We start from the raw sequence: 20,892 nt of genomic DNA, 5'->3' as shown, positions 1-20,892 counted from the left end.
ATGATGTAATGGCCATGTTGTGACTGTTTATGAGAGCACTATTTAATAGAAACTCTAAATAGTATTGTCAGTGAGGCAGAATATGAAAATGCCGAAAACACATTTATTTACTTCATTGTTACCCAGATATATAGTAAATATTACCAAAATAAGCTAAACACACACTTTCAGACTCCTACTTATACTTATTGTTGTCTTGCTAGGTTATTAGCTTCTTAGAACTGTTTTCTTGTCTTTATTGCTGGAACCAGAAATGGGTTCTAATGTATTAGAAAAACTTTGTATGTGTAATTACCAAGGTACTATGGAGGCAAATATTTCTACTTTGATTATATATTCTCTCATTTTATAAATAACACAGAAAGTTCCAACCACATTCTGTAATACAAAAGCATACATGTAGAAGAATGAAATTCTAGTTTTGGTGTTCTCAGGACTCAGGGATTGATGGAATGTGCCCTTACAGAAGCTGGTGTCATTTGATGATGTGGCTGTGGAATTCAGCTGGGAGGAGTGGCAGGAATTGGATATTTCTCAGAGGACCCTGTATAGAGATGTGATGCTGGAAACCTATAGCATGCTGGTGTCCTTAGGTGAGCCAAAAATATCACATTAACTTGAAAAGTTAAGTGGGGGCTTGACCTCTGGGCATTGGTACAGCCTCAGCTCTTCAGTTCAAGGTGAGCACTCTATCACTTGAGCAACAGCGCCTCTTCAAGCTTTCTGGTGGTTAAATTGGAGATAAGTATCTCACAGCTTTCCTATTAGGGCTGGCTTTGTATGGCAATCCTCAGATCTCAGCCTACTGAGTAACTAGGATTACAGGTGTGAACCACTGGTGGGCGGAAAATGATTTGTTTTTAGTAGATATGTGAATATTTATAGAACTTTCAATGCTATTTGGATGTAAGTTTCCAGTCTGTGTGAAGTGTCATTTGTTTCAAATGAAGGTAGATTATATACAGGTAGATTATATAAATTCTGAGGCAATTTTATTTTCATTGTTCAAGAATTCAAATCAGCAGTTTGACAAAAGTTCCAAACTGTCTTCCCTAAAGAGAAGACTGTATTCCCAAACTTGAAATGATTATTGTGGGTAGATATACAATCTAGAAAACACATACATACATACATACATACATACATACATACATACATACATACCTATTTATCATTATTGGAATTAAGAACTGGAAATCACTAGATTAGAGGGAGTATTTATAATCCAAACCTAGTACTAGATGCAGTGGTTCATGCCTGTAATTCTTAGGAGTCTGAAATCTGAGGCTTTCAGTTTGAAGCAAAAAATGCCAGTGAAGTCTCCATGAGACTCTTATCTCAAGAAAACCACTCTTACACTGGAAGTGGAGCTAGGACTCAAACTAATAGAATGCTAACCTTGAGAAAAAGAATTGCATTCAAGTCACACAACCTGCAAAATTAATTCAAACCTCGGGGAGATTCAACCATGGAGACAGTGAGAAATGAAAGAAGATTTGGGAGCAACCTTGTTAACAGGATATCTGAAATCTTAGAACAATTTTGACACAGCATGAGCAATAAGTCTTCACTCTTATTAACAGGGCACACTGGTCCTAAACCTCAATTGATTGTCAAGCTGGAGCAAGATGAAGAGCCATATATGAGAGAAGCCTCAGACAAGAATTTCTCAGGTGAGTTAAAGCATCTTGCATAGTGATCATGGATCCAGAACCAAATTGGTAAATTCGTCTTGCTATGTACTGACCAATAATATTCCTAATTCCCTTGAGTCCCATGTGTAGCAGAGAACTAGGTGATCTTTGTGTTAGACTTTTGAATCAAAAATGCATGTAGATGCACACTGAACTGTGTAGGGCAGTAAAGGTAAAGTTAGCAATTCTTTCTCTTGGTGGAAATTATTTTGAAAAAAGAAAATTAGAAATGTGAAAAGTGAGATTTACTTTTCTTTGAAACTAGGACTAGGCAGGTATAGCAAATGACTATGCCAAGGCTGCTATCCTCTGATAAGGATAAGGAGGGTAGAGGCCAGGATACAGAACCAAAGCTTTCAGTCTAGAGAGAATGATTAACTAGGTCGTGATCTGATGTGGCTTTAGTTCATGAGTCTGAGGGTTTAAAAGTCAGATGACATTCTGTCTAACGTGGAGGGAAACAAATTTTAAAATTTCTAAAGATACTTAATTCACAGTGAGAACTTATAACTGAAGAAATGTGGTTATAAAACTTTATTCTCAGGTGTAAGCAAAGGTTTGTATAAAAAAGGTACAATTTCCAATGTTAGAAAATACTGTTCTCCTAATGTTTGAGAAGTAAAGTAGCACAATATATAAATTATTTTAAGAAAGTAAAACAATACAAAGCATCTATTCCCCTAAGATCAAACAAAACAATTTTTCGGAAAAAATGAAGAATGCTACATATTAAATTATACAGATTAAAAAGCTAGCCGTAAATAGTTTAGTAATTTGTATAAATAATTCCTCTGACATAAAAAAGAAGAAAAACCTGAAATACAGAAAAACATTTTCCATCATAAACTGTCAGTGTTACTCTTTTTTTGTTGTTGTGAAAACAATTTACAGAGGGGTTACAATTACATGGGCAAGGTAATGAGTACATTTCTTACCAAGCATTGTTGCCTCCTCCTTTGTTTTCCGTTACCATCCCCTCCCATCATTCCCCTCCAGCCCCCCTCCCCAGCCAAAGTTGGGAAGTTCAATTTTCGACATAACATCTTGTACATCGCATTGTTGCAATGGGTCCACCTTCCCTCCACAAATTATACCTACATCAAACACAGTAAAAACAGGGGTTATACCATAGGGGAGGGACATATAAAGCAATAAAGAAATATCAAATATATATATACATATATATATATATATATATATATATATGTTAGAAACAATAGCAATAAATGAAAAATATGAGTCCTTATCTTGGGGTTCATTTTGCCTAACATCAATTTATTGACCGTTTCTGCTTGTCTCAGATATATACTAGTTATTGCAAATAAGCAGAACCATGGGACCTGTTTCTTTGGGCTTGGCATACTTCACTCAATATAATTTTTCCAAGTCTTTCCATTTCCTAACAAATGGAGCCATATCATTCTTTCCGATGAATGCATGGAATTCCATTATGTATATATACCACATTTTCTTGATCCATTCATCTACTGAGGGGCATTTGTGTTTGTTCCTTATCTTACCTATGGTAAACAATGCTGCAATAAACATAGTTGTGCTGGTACCCTTAGTATGGTCTTGTTTGTGATCATTTGGGTAAATGCCCAGAAGTGGGATTGCTGAGTCATAAGGGAGCTCTATGTGGAGTCTTTTGAGGAGCCTCCATTCTGTTTTCCAAAGTGGTTGTACAAGTTTACACTCCCAACAACAATGCAGTACTGTTCCCTTCTGTCCATATCCCCTCCAGCATCTGTTGTTATTAGAGTTCCTGGTTATAGTAGCTCAGTGGTAGTGTGCTTGCCTTGCATGCATAAGGCTCTGGGTTCAATTCTTCAGCACCATATAAGCAGATAAAACTGGGAGTCGTGTTGTGGCTCAAATGATAGAGAGCTAGCATTGAGCTGAACAGCTGAAGGACACCACCAGGCCTGGAGTTCATGCCCCATGACAAAAAACGGTGTAAGGAAGAGTATTACTTTCTTAATCAATACATCGTGGTGAAGAAAATTATTTCTCATAAATCAATTCCTACATTAATATTTCAAAATTTGTAACAGTTAAGATGGGGAAAATGTCTTTACCTTTATTTTAAGGAGTATTTGGATCTTATTTATGTTTTTTTTTCTTCTTTATATGACTCATTTTAGATATTCAAAAAATGGAGCATGTGATTAAGACTTACCAGGAAGGTCCAGATGAATGTCTGCATGACGTAGCTGTCACATATATTAACACAATAGAGCAAAGAGTGAGATTAGTGACAACTTCTAACTTGACCTCAAAACAGAAGCCAGATCTGAATAGGAATGATGAGAACTCCTTAAGGATGACGACGGACGAGTTCATTCAGTGTCAGAACATGCTCCACTACAGTGAGCCTGGTAAGATGCCGGCTGCATATATGCCTGGTGTTTCTCCTGTAGTTAAACAATCGCTTACATATTCAGAGGCTTTTAGTCAAAATTATGATGGTCCATATTTTGAATATGGAGGAGAGAAGGTATTAAATTCAGAGATGATATTCTTTCCACATAATTGGGTTTGCATCAGAGATCCCGCCTCTAACCATAACGAATATAGAGAAGAATATGATAAGTCTGCTCTTCTTGCCCAAGAACTTTGTCAGGGAGGGAGGTTTCCAGTCACTATGCATCAGAAAAGAGACACAGGAGAGAATTCTTATACAAGTAGTGAATGTGAGAAATCATTCAGTAAGGATTTACACCTTACAAAACCTGAGAGGAAGTATCCAGAGAATCCTGATGAGTATAAGGAATGTGCAAAATCTATCTCTAAGAATTCAGAACTAAGTTCTGATCAACCTAAAACAAGACCAGAAGAGAAACCCAATGAATACGAAGAATGTAGGAAAATTTCCACCCAAAAGTCAGGTCTCAGAAGGCATCACAGAACTGACAAAGAACAGAAGTTTGATGAATGCAACAAATGTGGAAAATCATTTAGAATGAAGTCATACATCACTTTGCATCAGAGAATACACACAGGAGAGAAATTTTATGAATGTGACAAATGTGGAAAGTATTTCAGACAGAAGTCAGACCTTACTGTTCCTCAGAGAACTCATACAGGAGAGAAACCTTATGAATGTAATGTGTGTGAAAAGTCTTTCACCCGTAAGTCAGACCTTACTGTTCATCAGAGAACACACACAGGAGAGAAACCTTATGAATGTAACAAATGTGGAAAGTATTTCAGACAGAAGTTTCACCTTATTGTCCATCAGAGAACACACACAGGAGAGAAACCTTATGAATGTAATGTGTGTGAAAAGTCTTTCACCCGTAAGTCGGGCCTTACTGTTCATCAGAGAACTCATACAGGAGAGAAACCTTATGAATGTAATGTGTGTGAAAAGTCTTTCACCCATAAGTCACACCTTACTGTTCATCATAGAACACACACAGGAGAGAAACCTTATGAATGTAACAAATGTGGAAAGTATTTCAGACAGAAGTTTCACCTTATTGTCCATCAGAGAACACACACAGGAGAGAAACCTTATGAATGTAATGTGTGTGAAAAGTCTTTCACCGGTAAGTCAGACCTTACTGTTCATCAGAGAACACACACAGGAGAGAAACCTTATGAATGTAACAAATGTGGAAAGTATTTCAGATTAAAATCACACCTTACTGTCCATCAGAGAACACACACAGGAGAGAAACCTTATGAATGTAATGTGTGTGAAAAGTCTTTCACCCATAAGTCACCCCTTAGTGTTCATCAGAGAACACACACGGGAGAGAAACCTTATGAATGTAACAGATGTGGAAAGTATTTCATATTAAAATCACACCTTACTGTCCATCAGAGAAAACATACAGGGGAGAAACCTTATGAATGTAATGTGTGTGAAAAGTCTTTCACCCAAAAGTCAGACCTTACTGTTCATCAGAGAACACACACGGGAGAGAAACCTTACGAATGTAACAAATGTGGAAAGTATTTCATATTAAAATCACACCTTACTGTCCATCAGAGAAAACATACAGGGGAGAAACCTTATGAATGTAATGTGTGTGAAAAGTCTTTCACCCATAAGTCACACCTTAGTGTTCATCAGAGAACACACACAGGAGAGAAACCTTATGAATGTAACAAATGTGGAAAGTATTTCAGACAGAAGTTTCACCTTATTGTCCATCAGAGAACACACACAGGAGAGAAACCTTATGAATGTAATGTGTGTGAAAAGTCTTTCACCCAGAAGTCAGACCTTACTGTCCATCAGAGAACACACACAGGAGAGAAACCTTATGAATGTAACAAATGTGGAAAGTATTTCAGATTTAAATCAGACCTTACTGTCCATCAGAGAAAACATACAGGGGAGAAACCTTATGAATGTAATGTGTGTGAAAAGTCTTTCACCTGTAAGTCACACCTTACTGTTCATCAGAGAACACATACAGGAGAAAAACCTTATGAATGTAACAAATGTGGAAAGTCCTTCATCTGCAGTTCATCCCTCAGGAAGCATAAGAGAATCCACACACATGAGAAATCTTAGGAATGTGATAACTATGGAAAGTCTCACCTGGATGAAAAATAAGTTTGCATGATAGAACCAAAACCTGATAGAAGCCTTGTGAATGTAGCAAATGTGGAGCCTTTTAGCCAGAAGGCATGCCTCATGGTTCCAAATTGAATGCACACAGGAGAAAAATCTTATGAATGAAAAAAATGTGGAAAGTTTTTGAGAAGTCATAGTTAAATTTTCATCAGAAAACACACAGGAGAAAAACATTATGAATGAAACAAGTATCAAAAACGTCCTTCACTTAGTAATCATGCATGGATGAGTGTTTATAGAGCACAGACAAGAAAGACAAGGTATGAATAATACCAATGTAGAAAATACCACTTCGACAGCATAGCACAGTGTTCAGCAGAGAACTGAATCACATAGGAGAAAAGAAAATTAACAGGTCTAACAAATATGCAATTTTTAATAGAAGTCAGTCCTCAGTACATCCAAGAACATAATAAGGAGAGAAAATGTGAGTATAATAAATGTAGACAGATATTTAGCCAGAAGTTTCACAGGTTTCTCTACATATTTCAGAGACCTAGAGACAAGACAGAATGTCGAGTGAACATTAGAGGACATCTTTCAAGCAGAAATGAACCTTCAGCCAGCATTAGAGCACTCACACAAAAAATGAAACCCAACATAGGGAAACCTTTGGCAGAAACCTCTGTAAATTATAGAGAAATCCTTCGTGGCAGAATTAAGCTAGGTGTAAGGGAAAACCACTCACTGAACCAACATTTCTCATCCTCTCATTGTGTAGAGTAGGGATGATTCCCCTTCATGTTATTCAGGGGTTGGATTTCCAGGTTTGACAAAGAATTAAGATAGTGAAATTGTTGACTTGTGTCTTTTATATTGAGAAATGGATGGTCAAGAAATTTAATAAACACTTTTCAGAAATAGGAGCTCTGGACCTTTGAGATTGAACTCAAATCATCCATAGTGGTTTGGTAGTGATAGATGGGGAAGGACTATCATGCTTTATTCCAAGGACATGAGAGCATCAATTTCTCCACTGCTCCCCAAAAGTCTTCCACTATATGTGTGGTCTATGTATGCATTATAACACTATTATTATTCCAATTCATTTTTTAATGGAAGGTCTGGTGGAAGATAATACTCCTTGTTTATTACAAAATGTGCACAAGAATAAAATCTGTCTCATCATCTTTCATCCCCAAGTTCATGAAACATTCAGAAAACCTGAAAGAATACATTTTCTTTGTGTGTGGGTACTAGTCTTGTAGATTGAACTCAAAGCCTAGCCACTTTCCTTAACTACGTTTTCTCAAGGCTAAATTCTAGCACTAGAATCACAGTTCCATTTCTAGTTTCTTTGGTGGAAAAATGAAGACATGATTCTTAAGCATTTGGGTTTGGATGAGTAATGCCAAAATGATTTTACTACATGCTGTTTTCTATTTACTACTGATGAGTCTGTTGTAAATTTTTCACTTGTACACCATGCTATTGTTCTTCTGAGTAATAAAACACTAGTGTGGATATTGTGGAGAGTCTGTGTTTTCTCACTGTTATGGAGGGTGAAAGTGAATTTCTCAAGAGGAGAATATTGCTTTTTCAAGTTACAAATTTCTAGTTCTACAACAAATTATAAGTTATGGTTTTGCTAAATTTAATTCTGTAGCAATTTTAAAAAACTAGACCCATGGAAAAAATGATGGACAAAAGCTAGCTAGAATACTTACAGATATCCATGCGATTATAGAGATAAGCAGAAAGAGGTAGGACTGTGCTAGATATTTGGCAGGGTAAAATACAGGTGAAGATGATTCTTGTGGGCTGCCTTGTGTCACATGACAGGGGTGCCTGGGTGGAAGGAATTGGTCCAGGTGCTCTGAGGGAAGCCCAGTGAAGAGGGGGAGGGCATGAAGGTGGCTTTCACAATAAATTTCCTTGGATGTTTTTTGGGGTCCTATAAACTTCCCCCCCTCTTACCTGACCAGGATAGGGGTCATTACATCATGCTATATATCTGTTCATGTCTTGACTCCTGTTTACTAAAAAGTTTCTTCTTGTTGGCAGGTTTTTGTTTTGCACTGACTATGTGGTTCTACCATGATTAGGCAAAGTATTACTGCTAAAATTCCAAAAACTTTAAATGGTCAATTTTAGCATTTAAGTGTGCTCTATAATCTGTGCACAAACATCTCGGTCTATATGTAAAATGTGTAAATAGTAATGGTTCCAAAATTACCAAGTATTCTGCTTGCTAAAAATCTTTGTCAGTGGAAGCTGTCTTTTAATCTGAATTGCTTTGTGACCTGACTATAAGGCAAATAAAAAAAAAAACAAGCAGGCAGTTTTAAAAGGCCATGGGAAAGGAGTTAGAACAGATGGTTTCCTTTCCAAAGTCAATGAAATTGGTAATTAAGTTGGCTGTGATTTATGTTATTTCTTATGTCTATCTATGTTAAGATTAAATATTGTACCTCTGACCATGACTGGTAAACTAAGGCTGAGGTTTTAATTCTCTGTTTCCTCCCCTGTGCACTGATCAACTCCCTTTATAATCAAGGGACCACAGTGCGTCAAGATGCAGTTTGCTCCTATGCATGGGAAATACCCACGTAATAGAACAAAGCAGCTGCCTAAACCAGTGACACCAGCCTGCAAAAGCCAGTGTGGTCTTTCACCAGTGGTCTTTAACCAGTGCATATAGAATTTTGCAGGTAACCAGAAAGAGATGCGACAGTCCATATACACTGGGAGATGCCACATCCTTGCCTAGACTCCAGCCTTGCTGAATCACACATGATGAAAAGCCTGTGAATTTGCAGTAAAAAGAGAATAAAAAACAAGCCAGTTAAGATATTTGTTTCTGGATCGAAAAAAAAAAAGATATTTGTTTTTGTTTCTGTAATGTTAATCACCACCATGTTAGACCATGAGGGGTGTATGAGCAAAAAATCTAAGTTGACTTTTCTCTAAAGGGCAAGAGATACTAAGTCTAGATTCTTGGTACAGAGCTACTGCATTAAAATAAACTGCTAATTTGCTAAATGTAACTCATACTGGAGGAAAAAATAGCCAGTTGAAACCTTCAGCCAAGAGGTAAACGGTGTTGCCCAGTGTTTCAATGAAGAATTTAAATGCAAAGTAAAATGACTTTTCAAAAAGATTTTAAAATGGCCTCCCATTGTCAGAAATTTGTCACGTTGTGGGGAGTGGCAGGCCTCCCAGAAAAAAGAAAGTTTAAAAGGACAAATTGTCCTAAAGATTGATTTCAATGTGGAAAATAAAAATTAGGATTACCAAAATGATTGTTTAACCTACTTTGCCATTATAGGTTTTTTATAACAGTTTCCTAAACGCCCACAATAAAGGAGAGAGGACAAGTTTGTCAGATGTAATGTTGGCCCTGAATAAGTTCGAGGTAAGACCATGCTTTTAAATCTCCTTCCAGTGCCCATCGTTGTTGCTTTTACTTGGAGTAAATGTGGCCATAAGTAAAGACTCATTAAGCTGAAAAGTGGTGTGAAGACAGGCTGGGCAGACAAAGGTGCCTGTGAGATTGTCATCTCTAATGTGCCAGCAGAGTGCTGAAAAGCAGAGTTGGTTTGGAGTTCCAAGTGGCAGAGGCCTAGTCTTGATCTGGAGAGTTGAGGGACAATACTCAAACCCTGAGTTCAAGTCCAGCAAGCAATGAAGGAAACTACTAAACAAGTACTTATCCCACCATGGAGAAAGGCATTCCTGGAACCCTGGGAATGTTGGAACATGCAGAGGCAGTAAGCCACTGGTCTTTGGATGGCAGAAATGGTATCAGATCCTGGAGTCACTTCTGCTTGGCCGTTCAAAGCTTGATCAGAGTCTGGAAGTCATGGGAAGATAATTTGTAGGCATGCCTAATACCCATGTCTGTCTGACTTGGCAGGGACTTGCCAGTCATCTATGGTACTGGGTTATAAAAGCTAAAGTTGTAAAATGTGAGAGATAATTGAAATCCCAAACGCTCTTTATCTGCTCAAATTCTTAAATGGCAATGACTTTTGAGCTGGCCCAGCCACATTAATTTATCCGTTACGGAAAAGTGGTTGTGACCTGAGATTAGGTCCCTAGTAAGATTTGTCTAAAGGCCTACAGGGGCAGGCATTTTTGGAACCACTACAGATCAGGCTCCTCAGTCAACCAGAAAAATGCATTTACAAACAAAATGTTAAACAATATATACTGCTATAGCCCAAGAAAGGGTCTGACATTTGTTAAAAGTTAAATGTTGTATGAATTTAAACAGGCTGCCCAGAGGCAAGGGTCAATGACAATCAGTTGTAGTTTAAAATATGTACTGGGTTTTACTACAAAATTCTGACAAGCAATTGTTAGTCAATTATTAAGAAGTTATAGAGGGGGAACAACCAAGATGGCGACGGGGCAGTAGGGAAACGCCACAGCTCTCTCCAACCAAAAAGAGAGTTCGAGTTCCAACGCTTAATCTCCCCAAGAGACTGACAACAACAAAAAGACGAACACTCAGAGAAAAACCCGAGGTGGAAAATAACAAAAAAAAGAAAGAGAGGAAAAGAAGAACTTCAGAACAGAGAAAAGCGAAGACCCCTCCCCCAACCTTTACTGGCCGCGCGGCAGTGCGACAAGCCGCCAGCCAGTCGGCCCGGCGGGGGCTGCCAGAGCCCCAGAGACACAGGGGGCCGCTTGCAGATCACCAGGTACCGGTTTGCAGAACAGCGGGTCGCCAGGAAGAGAGAAACGTACCAGCCGGGAGTCTCCACAAGGATCCCACCACCACCCCTCACTCTCCACCGGAGCAGAGAGGCTCCATCCCGCCAAAGCCACTCGGCACCAGCAGCGCAACAAACGGACCTGTCAGCAGACCACCCGCCCGATCACGATCGCAACGACCCGGCGGGGCCGCCCGGGCCCCAGAGGCACCGCGAAGAAGCTGGTGAGCGTGGACACTTTTCACCCGAGAGCTTCGACAGAGGCAGAGACAGAAAAGAATCACACAGCCACCACTGCCCAACCCAACCCGCAACCACCCCAACTGAACTCGGATTGCAACAACAACTGACGACATACACCACACAGAAACAACCAGCTCCAGGGTGAGTACCCCACAGGGGAAGTGTATCCCTCAAGGGAGACCAGAGCTGGAGGGAATCCCCAGACCCTGACCTAGACTCCCTACCCCAAAACCCGGACCACAGGACCCGCTAAAACTGGGAACTGTTTGAGAGCTTCACCAGTCCGTGGAGCACACTCAGCTGGCCAGGCTAGAGCAAGAGCGCCCCTGGAAGGGAGCTTAAATGGCCAAGCCAGGAACAGCGCCCCTGGGTCAAGACTACCAACAGTAGAAGAAATTTGAACTGTGTCCCCCAGGCTGTATAACCTAGGTGGGATACACATCAGCACAGGCCTAATGAGCATGCTCCAAGCTGCATAACCTAGGTGGTATACACATCAGCACAGGCCTAACGAGCGCGCTCCAGGCTGGGGCCGGAACCAGGCCCGGGGATCCGGCGCCTGAACAACACGACCAACTCCTTCCAAATGAAGTAAAAAGCTGAGCATATGCCTCAACAGAGGGGAGAAAATCAGGAAACAACACTCCCCGGGAAGCACGCCTGTGATAACAAAAGACCTGGAGGCCCAGGACAAGAGAAGCCCAAACCCCACCAAAACTCCACCCATATACCCTAGACTGGGAATTGGGCAACACAGGCTGCCAGCACCTGATAGTAAGCAGGAGCTCAGACTGTTAAGGCGGCTCAGCAATAGAGTGAGAGTCTTGGATGTATGAGGCCCTGGATCTGATTCCTCAGCATCACAAAAGCAAAAAGGGTCAGAAGTGGTGCTGTGGCTCAAATGGTAGGGTGCCAGCCTTGAGCTGAGGAGCTGAGGGACAGCAACCAAACCTAGAGTTCAAGCCCACAACCAGCCCAAAACAAACAAACAAAAACACATCAGGAGCCCATAGCAGACTCCAGTATTTGGGAGAGTGCATCCAGAGCATCTGTTCTTCACAAGAGCACCCATAGGAGCAAACACAAGCAGTCTAGGCTGCTCAGCCCTTCCAAAGGAGGGAACTGCCAGCAATCTACAGCAGAGAGCTGAGAATCCTAAGTAAGTCAGAATAGCGGCTGGAAATAGGCTCCCAACAGAACCCAGATCAGGCACAGACTCTCTCTACCAATACAGAATCAGCAACCAAGCAAAGACAGACACACCAAAACAAAATTGAAGAACAGTCTCCTCAACCTCCATGCGAAAATCACAGAGAAAAATCACAAGGTTTACCACCACCCAGGGCAGCAAGCTCACCTCAAAAAGCCACACAGGGGAGAGCCCCAGTGGGAGCAAAGCAGGAATGGAAGACAAAAGCTACATCCAAGGGTTGCTGGAGGCAATGACTCATTGAAAGAGCACAAGGATGAACTATCCAAACAGATACAGGATATCAAACAAGAGTTGGATGCAAAAACTGAAGCTGCACAAACCTCAGTAAGAAGTGAGATAAACGCCAAATTAGAGGTAATGCATACCTCATTGAGAGGTGAGATCAGTACTCTGAGAACCAACATTGAATCCATAAAGGGATCCATTTCCTCCATGCAAACCACAATAGAAGCCACTGTCAACAGAGTGAATGAAATGGAAGGTAGAGTGTCAGATACAGAAGACAGAATACACCAACTGGACCAAAAAGTGACAGATATGGAAAAATCACTCAAATTAAACCAAAGGGATATTCAAGAGCAAGCAGATAATGCTAAAAAATTTAACCTTCGCATAATCGGAGTGGACGAAGGTGAGGAATTCCAGAGCAAGGGAATGCAACACCTATTTAACAAGATAATCAATGAAAATTTTCCCCACCTCAAAAACAACCATCTTAACTACATCACAAAAGCTTATCGAACACCCAACAAGCAAGACCCCAGGAGAAACACTTCTAGACACATTATAGTAAAAATGATAGATCTGAATAATAAGGAAACAATCCTGCATGCAGCAAAAATGAAGAAGGAGCTATACTACAACGGGAAAAAAATAAGAATCACTGCAGATCTCTCCACACAAACAATGAATGCAAGAAAAGCCTGGGAAAGCACCATACGAGCCCTGAGAGCCAATCACTGCCAACACAGACTCATATACCCGGCAAAGCTAGCATTCACATTCGATGGAGAACTGAAAACTTTTAATAGCAAAGAAAAACTAAATGAATACATAAACATTAAGCCAGCATTACAAAGAATTCTAAGAGGGGGGACACAACCTGAAGAAAGCAACCAGGAACTGGGGCCTGCCCCAAACAGGCATTACTCAATGTCTAACTGAGCAAGCACAGGAGGAAAGCAAAGAAGAAAAACCTAGGAAAACGGAATGGCAGGGACAACAATGCATCTCTCTATACTTTCTCTTAATATAAATGGGCTGAATTCGCCAATTAAAAGAAAACGAACTGAGGACTGGATCAGAAAACAAGACCCATCCATCTGTTGCCTTCAGGAGACCCACCTCTCAGACAAACATACAAACAAACTCAGAGAGAAGGGGTGGAAAAGGATCTACCAATCAAACGCCCCCAGTAAGCAGGTGTAGCTATCCTGATAACTGACAAAATAAACTTTTCCTTAAAATCAGTACAGAAAGACAAGGACGGACACTACATATTAATAAAGGGAACAATCCAAGAGGAGGATATAACCATCATCAACTTATATGCCCCAAATATTGGTGCACCCAGATATGTCAAACAAATGCTCTCAAACTTACAGAATAAAATAGATCCCAATACGATAATACTAGGAGACTTTAACACACCACTCTCACCAAAGGACAGGTCTACCAACCAGAGGATTGGCAAAGAAGCTACCGAATTAAGAGAGGCCATACTCCAAGCGGAATTAACTGACATCTACCGAGTATTTCACCCTAAAACAACACAGTACACATTCTTCTCAGCAGCTCACGGAACTTTCTCCAAAATAGACCATATCATAGTTCATGCAAGGAACTTAAACAAGTACAAAGGGATCGACATAATCCCCTGTATCCTATCTGACCACAGTGGAATCAAGCTAGCTCTCAATAACAAAGCATACCGCAGAAATTTCTCTAATACATGGAAATTGAACAGCACACTCCTTAACAATGCCTGGATAACAGAAGAGATCAGAGAAGAAATAAAGCATTTCCTACAACTCAATGAAAATGTAAACACCTTACAAGGAAACTTGTGGGACACAGCAAAAGCAGTCCTGAGGGGCAAATTTATTGCCCTCAGTGCCCACATCAAGAGAATGGAGACAGACCAAGTAAATAATCTCATGTTGCAATTAAAACAGCTAGAAAAACAAGAAAAAATGGGACCTAAAGCTACTAGACGAAGCCAGATAACCAAATTAAAAGCAGAGATTAACCAATTAGAAAATCAGAAAACCATAACCAAAATAAATCAAACAAAAAGCTGGTTCTTTGAAAAAATAAACAAAATTGATGGCCCATTGGCTAGATTAATTTAAAAAAGAAGAGAGGAAACCCTTATTAATTGGATTAGGGATGCCATGGGAAACATCACAACATGTACCCAAGATATCCAAACAATTCTAACAGACTACTTTCAAAAGCTCTACTCTCTAAAGGAAGAAAATGGGGCAGAAATGGATGCATTTTTAGAGAAATACAACTTGCCCAAACTGAGCAAGGAAGAAGTTAACCAATTAAATAAGCCAATATCCTATAATGAGATACAGGAAGCTATCAAAAGTCTTCCAACAACAAAAAGCCCAGGTCCAGATGGATTCACAGCAGAATTCTATAAGACCTTTAAACAAGAACTAATACCCATACTCCTCAAGCTCTTCAGAGAAACAGAGAAGGAGGGAGCTATCCCAAACTCATTCTACGAAGCCAATATCACACTCATCCCCAAACCAGGCAAAGACCCAACCAAAAAGGAGAATTACAGGCCAATCTCCTTGACGAACACAGATGCAAAGATCCTTAACAAGATTCTAGCTAACAGAATCCAGAAACACATAAAAAAAATAATTCACTATGACCAGGTAGGCTTCATCCCAGAGACACAGGGATGGTTTAACATACGTAAGTCAATAAATGTAATCCAACATATCAACAGAGCCAAGGTCAAGAATCACATGATTATCGCCACAGATGCAGAAAAGGCCTTTGACAAAATTCAACATTCATTCATGCTAAGAGCTCTGGAGAAAATAGGAATAGAAGGAACATTTCTAAAACAATAAAAGCCACTTATGACAGACCAATAGCCAATATTATACTTAATGGGAAAAGCTACAACCAATTCTCCTAAAATCAGGAACAAGGCAAGGATGCCCACTGTCTCCACTCCTCTTCAATATAGTCCTAGAACCCTTAGCCAGGGCAATAAGGCAAGATAAAGACATTAAAGGGATCCGCATATGGAAAGAAGTAGTTAAACTATCCCTTTTTGCAGACGACATGATACTATACCTCCACGATCCCAAAAACTCCATCCCCAAACTCTTAGAAATCATAAATCACTTCGGCAAAATAGCAGGATACAAAATAAACCCACAAAAATCAGTTGCCTTCCTATACACTGATAATGTACAGGAAGAGAGGGAAATAAAGGGAGCAACCCCATTCACAATAACCTCCCGAAAAATAAAATATTTAGGAAATAACCTAACCAAAGATGTAAAAGAACTATTTAATGAGAACTATAAAAAGTTAAAGAAAGAAATTGCAGAAGACACTAGGAAATAGAAAGACCTCCCATGCTCCTGGATAGGCCGACTTAATATAGTAAAGATGGTAATACTTCCAAAACTAATATACAAATTCAACGCAATTCCTATTAAAATCCCAATGACGTACATCACTGAAATACAGAAAACAAATTCCAAAAATTCATATGGAACAACAAAAGACCTAGAATAGCCAAAGCAATTCTAGGGGATAAAGACAATACTGAGGGCTAGCCATGCCGAACTTCAAACTCTACCACAGAGCTATAATAACAAAGACAGCATGGTACTGGCACAAAAACAGACCCGAAGACCAATGGAACACAATAGAAGATCCAGAAATAAATCCACAGGACTACAGCCAGCTGATATTCGACAAAAGAGCCAAAGACATACAATGGAAGAAACACAGCCTCTTCAACCGCTGGTGCTGGGAAAACTGGGCAGCCACATGCAGAAAACTAAAAGTGGACCCCGGCCTATCACCACGCACCAACATCAACTCAAAATGGATTAAAGACCTTAACATTAAACCTGAATCTCTGAAAGTACTGCAGGACAGAGTAGGAGAGACACTTGAACTAATAGGCACAGGAAGGAACTTCCTGAACAGAGTCCCAGGGTCACAACAAATTGGAGAGAGACTCGACAAATGGGACTACCTTAAAATAAAAAGCTTCTGCACAGATAAAGCTATCGCAACCAAGCTAGAAAGACAACCAACAAATTGGGAAAAAATATTTACCAGCAATATATCAGACAAGGGGTTAACATCCTGTATATACAGGGAACTCAAGAAACTAATCCCTCCCAAACCTAACAAACCAATTACTAAATGGGCAAGGGAACTAAAGAGGGACTTCTCAAATGAAGAAATAAAAATGGCAAAGAAACACATGAGGAAATGTTCATCATCCCTGGTGGTGAAGGAAATGCAAATAAAGACAACCCTGAGATACCACCTTACCCCAGTCAGAATGTCCCACATCCACAAATCAGCCAACGACAAATGCTGGAGGGGATGTGGAGAACGAGGAACGCTATTACACTGCTGGTGGGAATGTACACTCATACAACCACTTTGGAAAGCAGTCTGGAGGGTCCTTAGGAAGCTAAAGATTGACCTCCCTTACGACCCAGTCATGCCACTTCTAGGCATCTACCCTGAACAACAGGAACCAATATACAAGGACACGTGCACCTCCATGTTTATAGCAGCACTGTTCGCAATAGCTAGGATATGGAAACAACCTAGATACCCCACCACAGATGAATGGATCCAAAAATTGTGGTATCTATACACAATGGAATATTATTATGCAGCCATTAGAAATGACAAAATAATGGCATTTGCAGGGAAATGGATGGAGCTAGAAGGAATCATGTTGAGCGAGGTAAGCCAAGAACAAAGAGACAAACAGTACATGGTCTCCCTGATAAGTGGATGATAAATCCAAAATGTTAGGTGATATGACAAAACTAACAGGACTTAAGAAACAAAGAACGCCCACTCATCTGGTTGAACCACTACTAAATATCCCCATGCTGCTGATCACATGTATGGTATATAACATGTGAGCACCGTTATATATTACAGACTGTGATAGACAATTTGCTCCAGGAAAATTAGAATGAACTTGTGACTTTAAATGAGCATCATTATTCCACAATACTGTGAATTTCCGGAAATTAAGTAATCACTTAATCACAATCAAAAAAAAAAAAAAACCTTGGGGTAGGGAGGAAGGGAGGGGATTGTAGGGGGAAAACAATGGAGGGGGTAACAATGTTCAAGAGGAAGTATACTCATTACCTCACTCATGTAACTGTAACCCTCTGTACAGAATGTCAGATTTTATAATATGCTAAACCTAATAGCCATCTTTATGTGATTTATGAACATGTTCCTGAAGCTGGATCTGTTTTTCTGCTTTTAAATCTTGGACACCTTTAAGTTCATAAGATGGAATGTAATACAAAATGAGAAATAAAATGCAACTCACCAGAGAGTCTTTCATTCTTTCTTGCTGTTGACAATGAACAGAAGATTCAAGAAGCATGGCTGGGAGAGAAGGCAAATGAGGTAGTCAGGAAAGAACCTGTGTAATTTTACTGAAATTTTCCTCCTCAAAATATTATACATGGGAGGAAAGGCCTTCTTATGGGAGAATTTTTTATGTATCAAGTAAAGCATCAAACTCTCCACTAAAGACAAATCCACAGTCCATTAGTTGCTAGATATTGTTAGCCCAGTAAGATTATTTCCCATAGCTAAGCATGCTCCTTCCCCTTTCCACATTGGCATGCTCCCTTCCTGGTCAACACTAGGCCCATTAAGGAAAGGCAGTTAATAATCAGCCTCCCTCCAAGCCCCCTTTACCTTGAGATGGTACACTTCTGAGGTAGTTACCACCATATAAGGCAGCAAGAACTCCCTAGAGTGACCTTAAGGTCTGGGCAGATGCAGAGCCCCTTATCTACTATTTGGACAGCAGCCATAAATCCTAGTCCACCATGATGGATCCCTTGGTCCACATGTCCACACTGGGGTCTCCACCTCCTAGCCCCTCGTTATATAGGTCACCTCAAACAATAGCCGGTACTTCTTCTCACTCATCACTTGTGAGGTCTTGCCAGTTCCACTGCTGTCAATAAAAGTTTCTTTGTTCTTTGTACCTGGATGTTTGCATGGTTCTCTGGCAAAGTCTAATATACCCTAACAGATAGTACAAAAGCAATTTATTTCTCTGTTAATGTACATACAGAATTCATAAAAACTGATGTTCCTACAAAAATAATTGAATAATCAAAAAGTCACATCTTCACTAAAACTAGCTATTACTCAAATACACTTAGAGATGTATGAGCATTTGTATTCTAACATTCATTTACATATTTAAACACCATGGAGAACACGAATATTGTAACTCAGTATTTTTCACCTAAATTTATAGAGGGAAAATGTATACAACACATATTTTTTGTGTTATAATGTTTCAATGATGATTGTCAAATGGCACATTTCCTTGTATCCAAATACTCAGAGCACCCTCATCAGGGCAGAGAATCAAGGACAGTTATGACTCCTGGAGAGTTGTCAGATTGTCTGAAGAACTTTTGGGCTTTCAGTGACCTGGAAGGTAAATTAAAAAGGCTTAGGGACAGGCACTGGTGGCTCATGCATGTAAACCTAGCTGAATCAGGAGGCTGAGATCTAAGGATCATGGTTCAAAGACAGCCTGGGAAGGAAACCAAGTGGAATCTTATCTACAATCGACTACCAAAAACCTGGATATGGAGCTGTGGCTCAAGTGGCAGAGGATGAGTTTTGAGCCAAAAAGCTCAAGGGCATCATCCAGATTTGAGTTCAAACCCTAGGAATCACACACACACACACACACACTCGATAGATCTGTCAGACAGTGACTCTCATTTACATGCCTATGTCCCTTCAATGCACTTCCATGGAGACTGAAGGAATGCTGGGGAAGAGGGATATACCCAGTGAAGACAGTATGTGGACAGAGAAGAATAGACAGCAATGAAGGAGTGATGCTTCCTCAAGGTTTCCAGGAAGTCCATGAAATGATTATACATAAGGTGTACGATGTTCCAGGGGATCAGCAGCAGAAGAAAAGGATAACGGGGTGATATGGGGTTCTGTGCAAGCCTGAACTTGGAGAGCCTTGAGTTGCAGTGAACAATCTCCTCCTGCTGCCCTAATCCATTTGGTCATCCGTCTATTTTGCTTTCTCCTCTAAAGAAAGCCACAGGTGTTCAGTGCTGAGGAGCAGAGCCATGGAAATGGTAAAAGGGTCAGAGAGCGTTGCTCAATGGGCATCATTGGCACCCACCAAAGCAGCAGGTGTTCTGAATCTACACCAGCCATCCTTCATGGCCTGCATGCAGAGGCCAAAGAGAACAGAGAGACCATAGGAAAAAATTGTGCATGTGTGCCAATTCTGGGGCTTGAACTCAAGGTCTGAGCCCCCTCCTTGATCTTTTTTTTAAGGCTAGTGATCTACCACTTGAGTGACACCTCCATTTCTGGCTTTTCAAAAGGTGGTTAATTGGAGATAAGGGCCTCACAGACTTCCCTGCCCAGGCTGGCTTTAAACCTTGATTATCAGATCTCAGCTCCCTGAGTAGCTGGGATTATAGATGTGAACCGCTGGTCCCTGGCTTAGGAAGGAATCTTAATCACACTCAATCCTCTAAGTATTGATTAGTGGTATGTTCTGTCACTTCTGCACAATGCAAGAATGTTTTTTCTGGTCCTGGGGCTTAAACTCTTGATCTGGGTGCTATCCATGAGTTTTTGTTCTCAAGGCTAGCACTCTACCACTTGAGCCAAAAAGCTCCACTTCCAGTTTTACAGTGGGTCATTGGAACTAAGAGTCTCACAGGGACTTTCCTGCCCAAGTGGGCTTTGAACTGTGATCCTCAGATCTCCGCCTCCTGAGTAGTGAGGATTACAGGCATGAGCAACTGGTGCCCAGCTAATGAAAGAATTCTGGAGACAGTAAGTAAGTGAGGAAAAATGACTGCTGTTAAAAGGTAGAGCCTGTCACAGGGCTCACACAGTAGCTACGATTACAGACATGAGCCATGGGCACCTGACATGACATGTGTATTCTTGTTTTGGATGTGGGCATATTTGTTTTGGTAAAATGTACCTTTCTCATTGGTGACTTAGGTCTGCTTCTTAGCTACTCAACTAATTACCAAAAGGCCAGCAATGGAGCTTAGACTCAAGTGGTAGAGCATTAACCTTGAGCAAATAAACAAAACAAAACAAAAACAAACAAACAAAAAAAAACAGCTTAGGGACAGTACTCAGGCCCTGAGTTCAAGCCCCAGGACCATTAGACACAGACATAGACACACAGAAACATATTGCAAATGTACTCAG

At 40.3% G+C, this 20,892-nt stretch overlaps 2 protein-coding genes across 2 annotated transcripts in view; both read left to right on the top strand.

Moving 5' to 3' along the window:
- LOC138831361 (zinc finger protein 658B-like) overlaps window positions 1-6,222 on the top strand; it is a 64,531-nt gene extending 58,309 nt beyond the window's left edge. Inside the window, exon 7 of the mRNA XM_070028479.1 lies at window positions 4,773-6,222. Coding sequence (XP_069884580.1) covers window positions 4,773-6,222 — 1,450 coding nt within the window. The remainder of the gene's footprint in view (window positions 1-4,772) is intronic.
- A 3,722-nt stretch (window positions 6,223-9,944) lies between these two features.
- Window positions 9,945-20,892, top strand: part of LOC138831360 (zinc finger protein 585A-like) — an 85,798-nt gene continuing 74,850 nt past the window's right edge. Inside the window, exons 1-2 of the mRNA XM_070028477.1 lie at window positions 9,945-9,995; window positions 10,852-11,167. Of these exons, the coding sequence (XP_069884578.1) occupies window positions 9,945-9,995; window positions 10,852-11,167 (367 nt within the window). The remainder of the gene's footprint in view (window positions 9,996-10,851; window positions 11,168-20,892) is intronic.

This window comes from Dipodomys merriami, unplaced genomic scaffold, assembly GCF_024711535.1.
Source record: "Dipodomys merriami isolate MVZ:Mamm:240054 unplaced genomic scaffold, mDipMer1.0.p SCAF_194, whole genome shotgun sequence".
Classification (NCBI taxonomy): Eukaryota; Metazoa; Chordata; class Mammalia; order Rodentia; family Heteromyidae; genus Dipodomys; species Dipodomys merriami.
The sequence above is the reverse complement of the archived record's forward strand: the minus strand, read 5'-3'. Positions and strand labels throughout refer to the sequence as shown.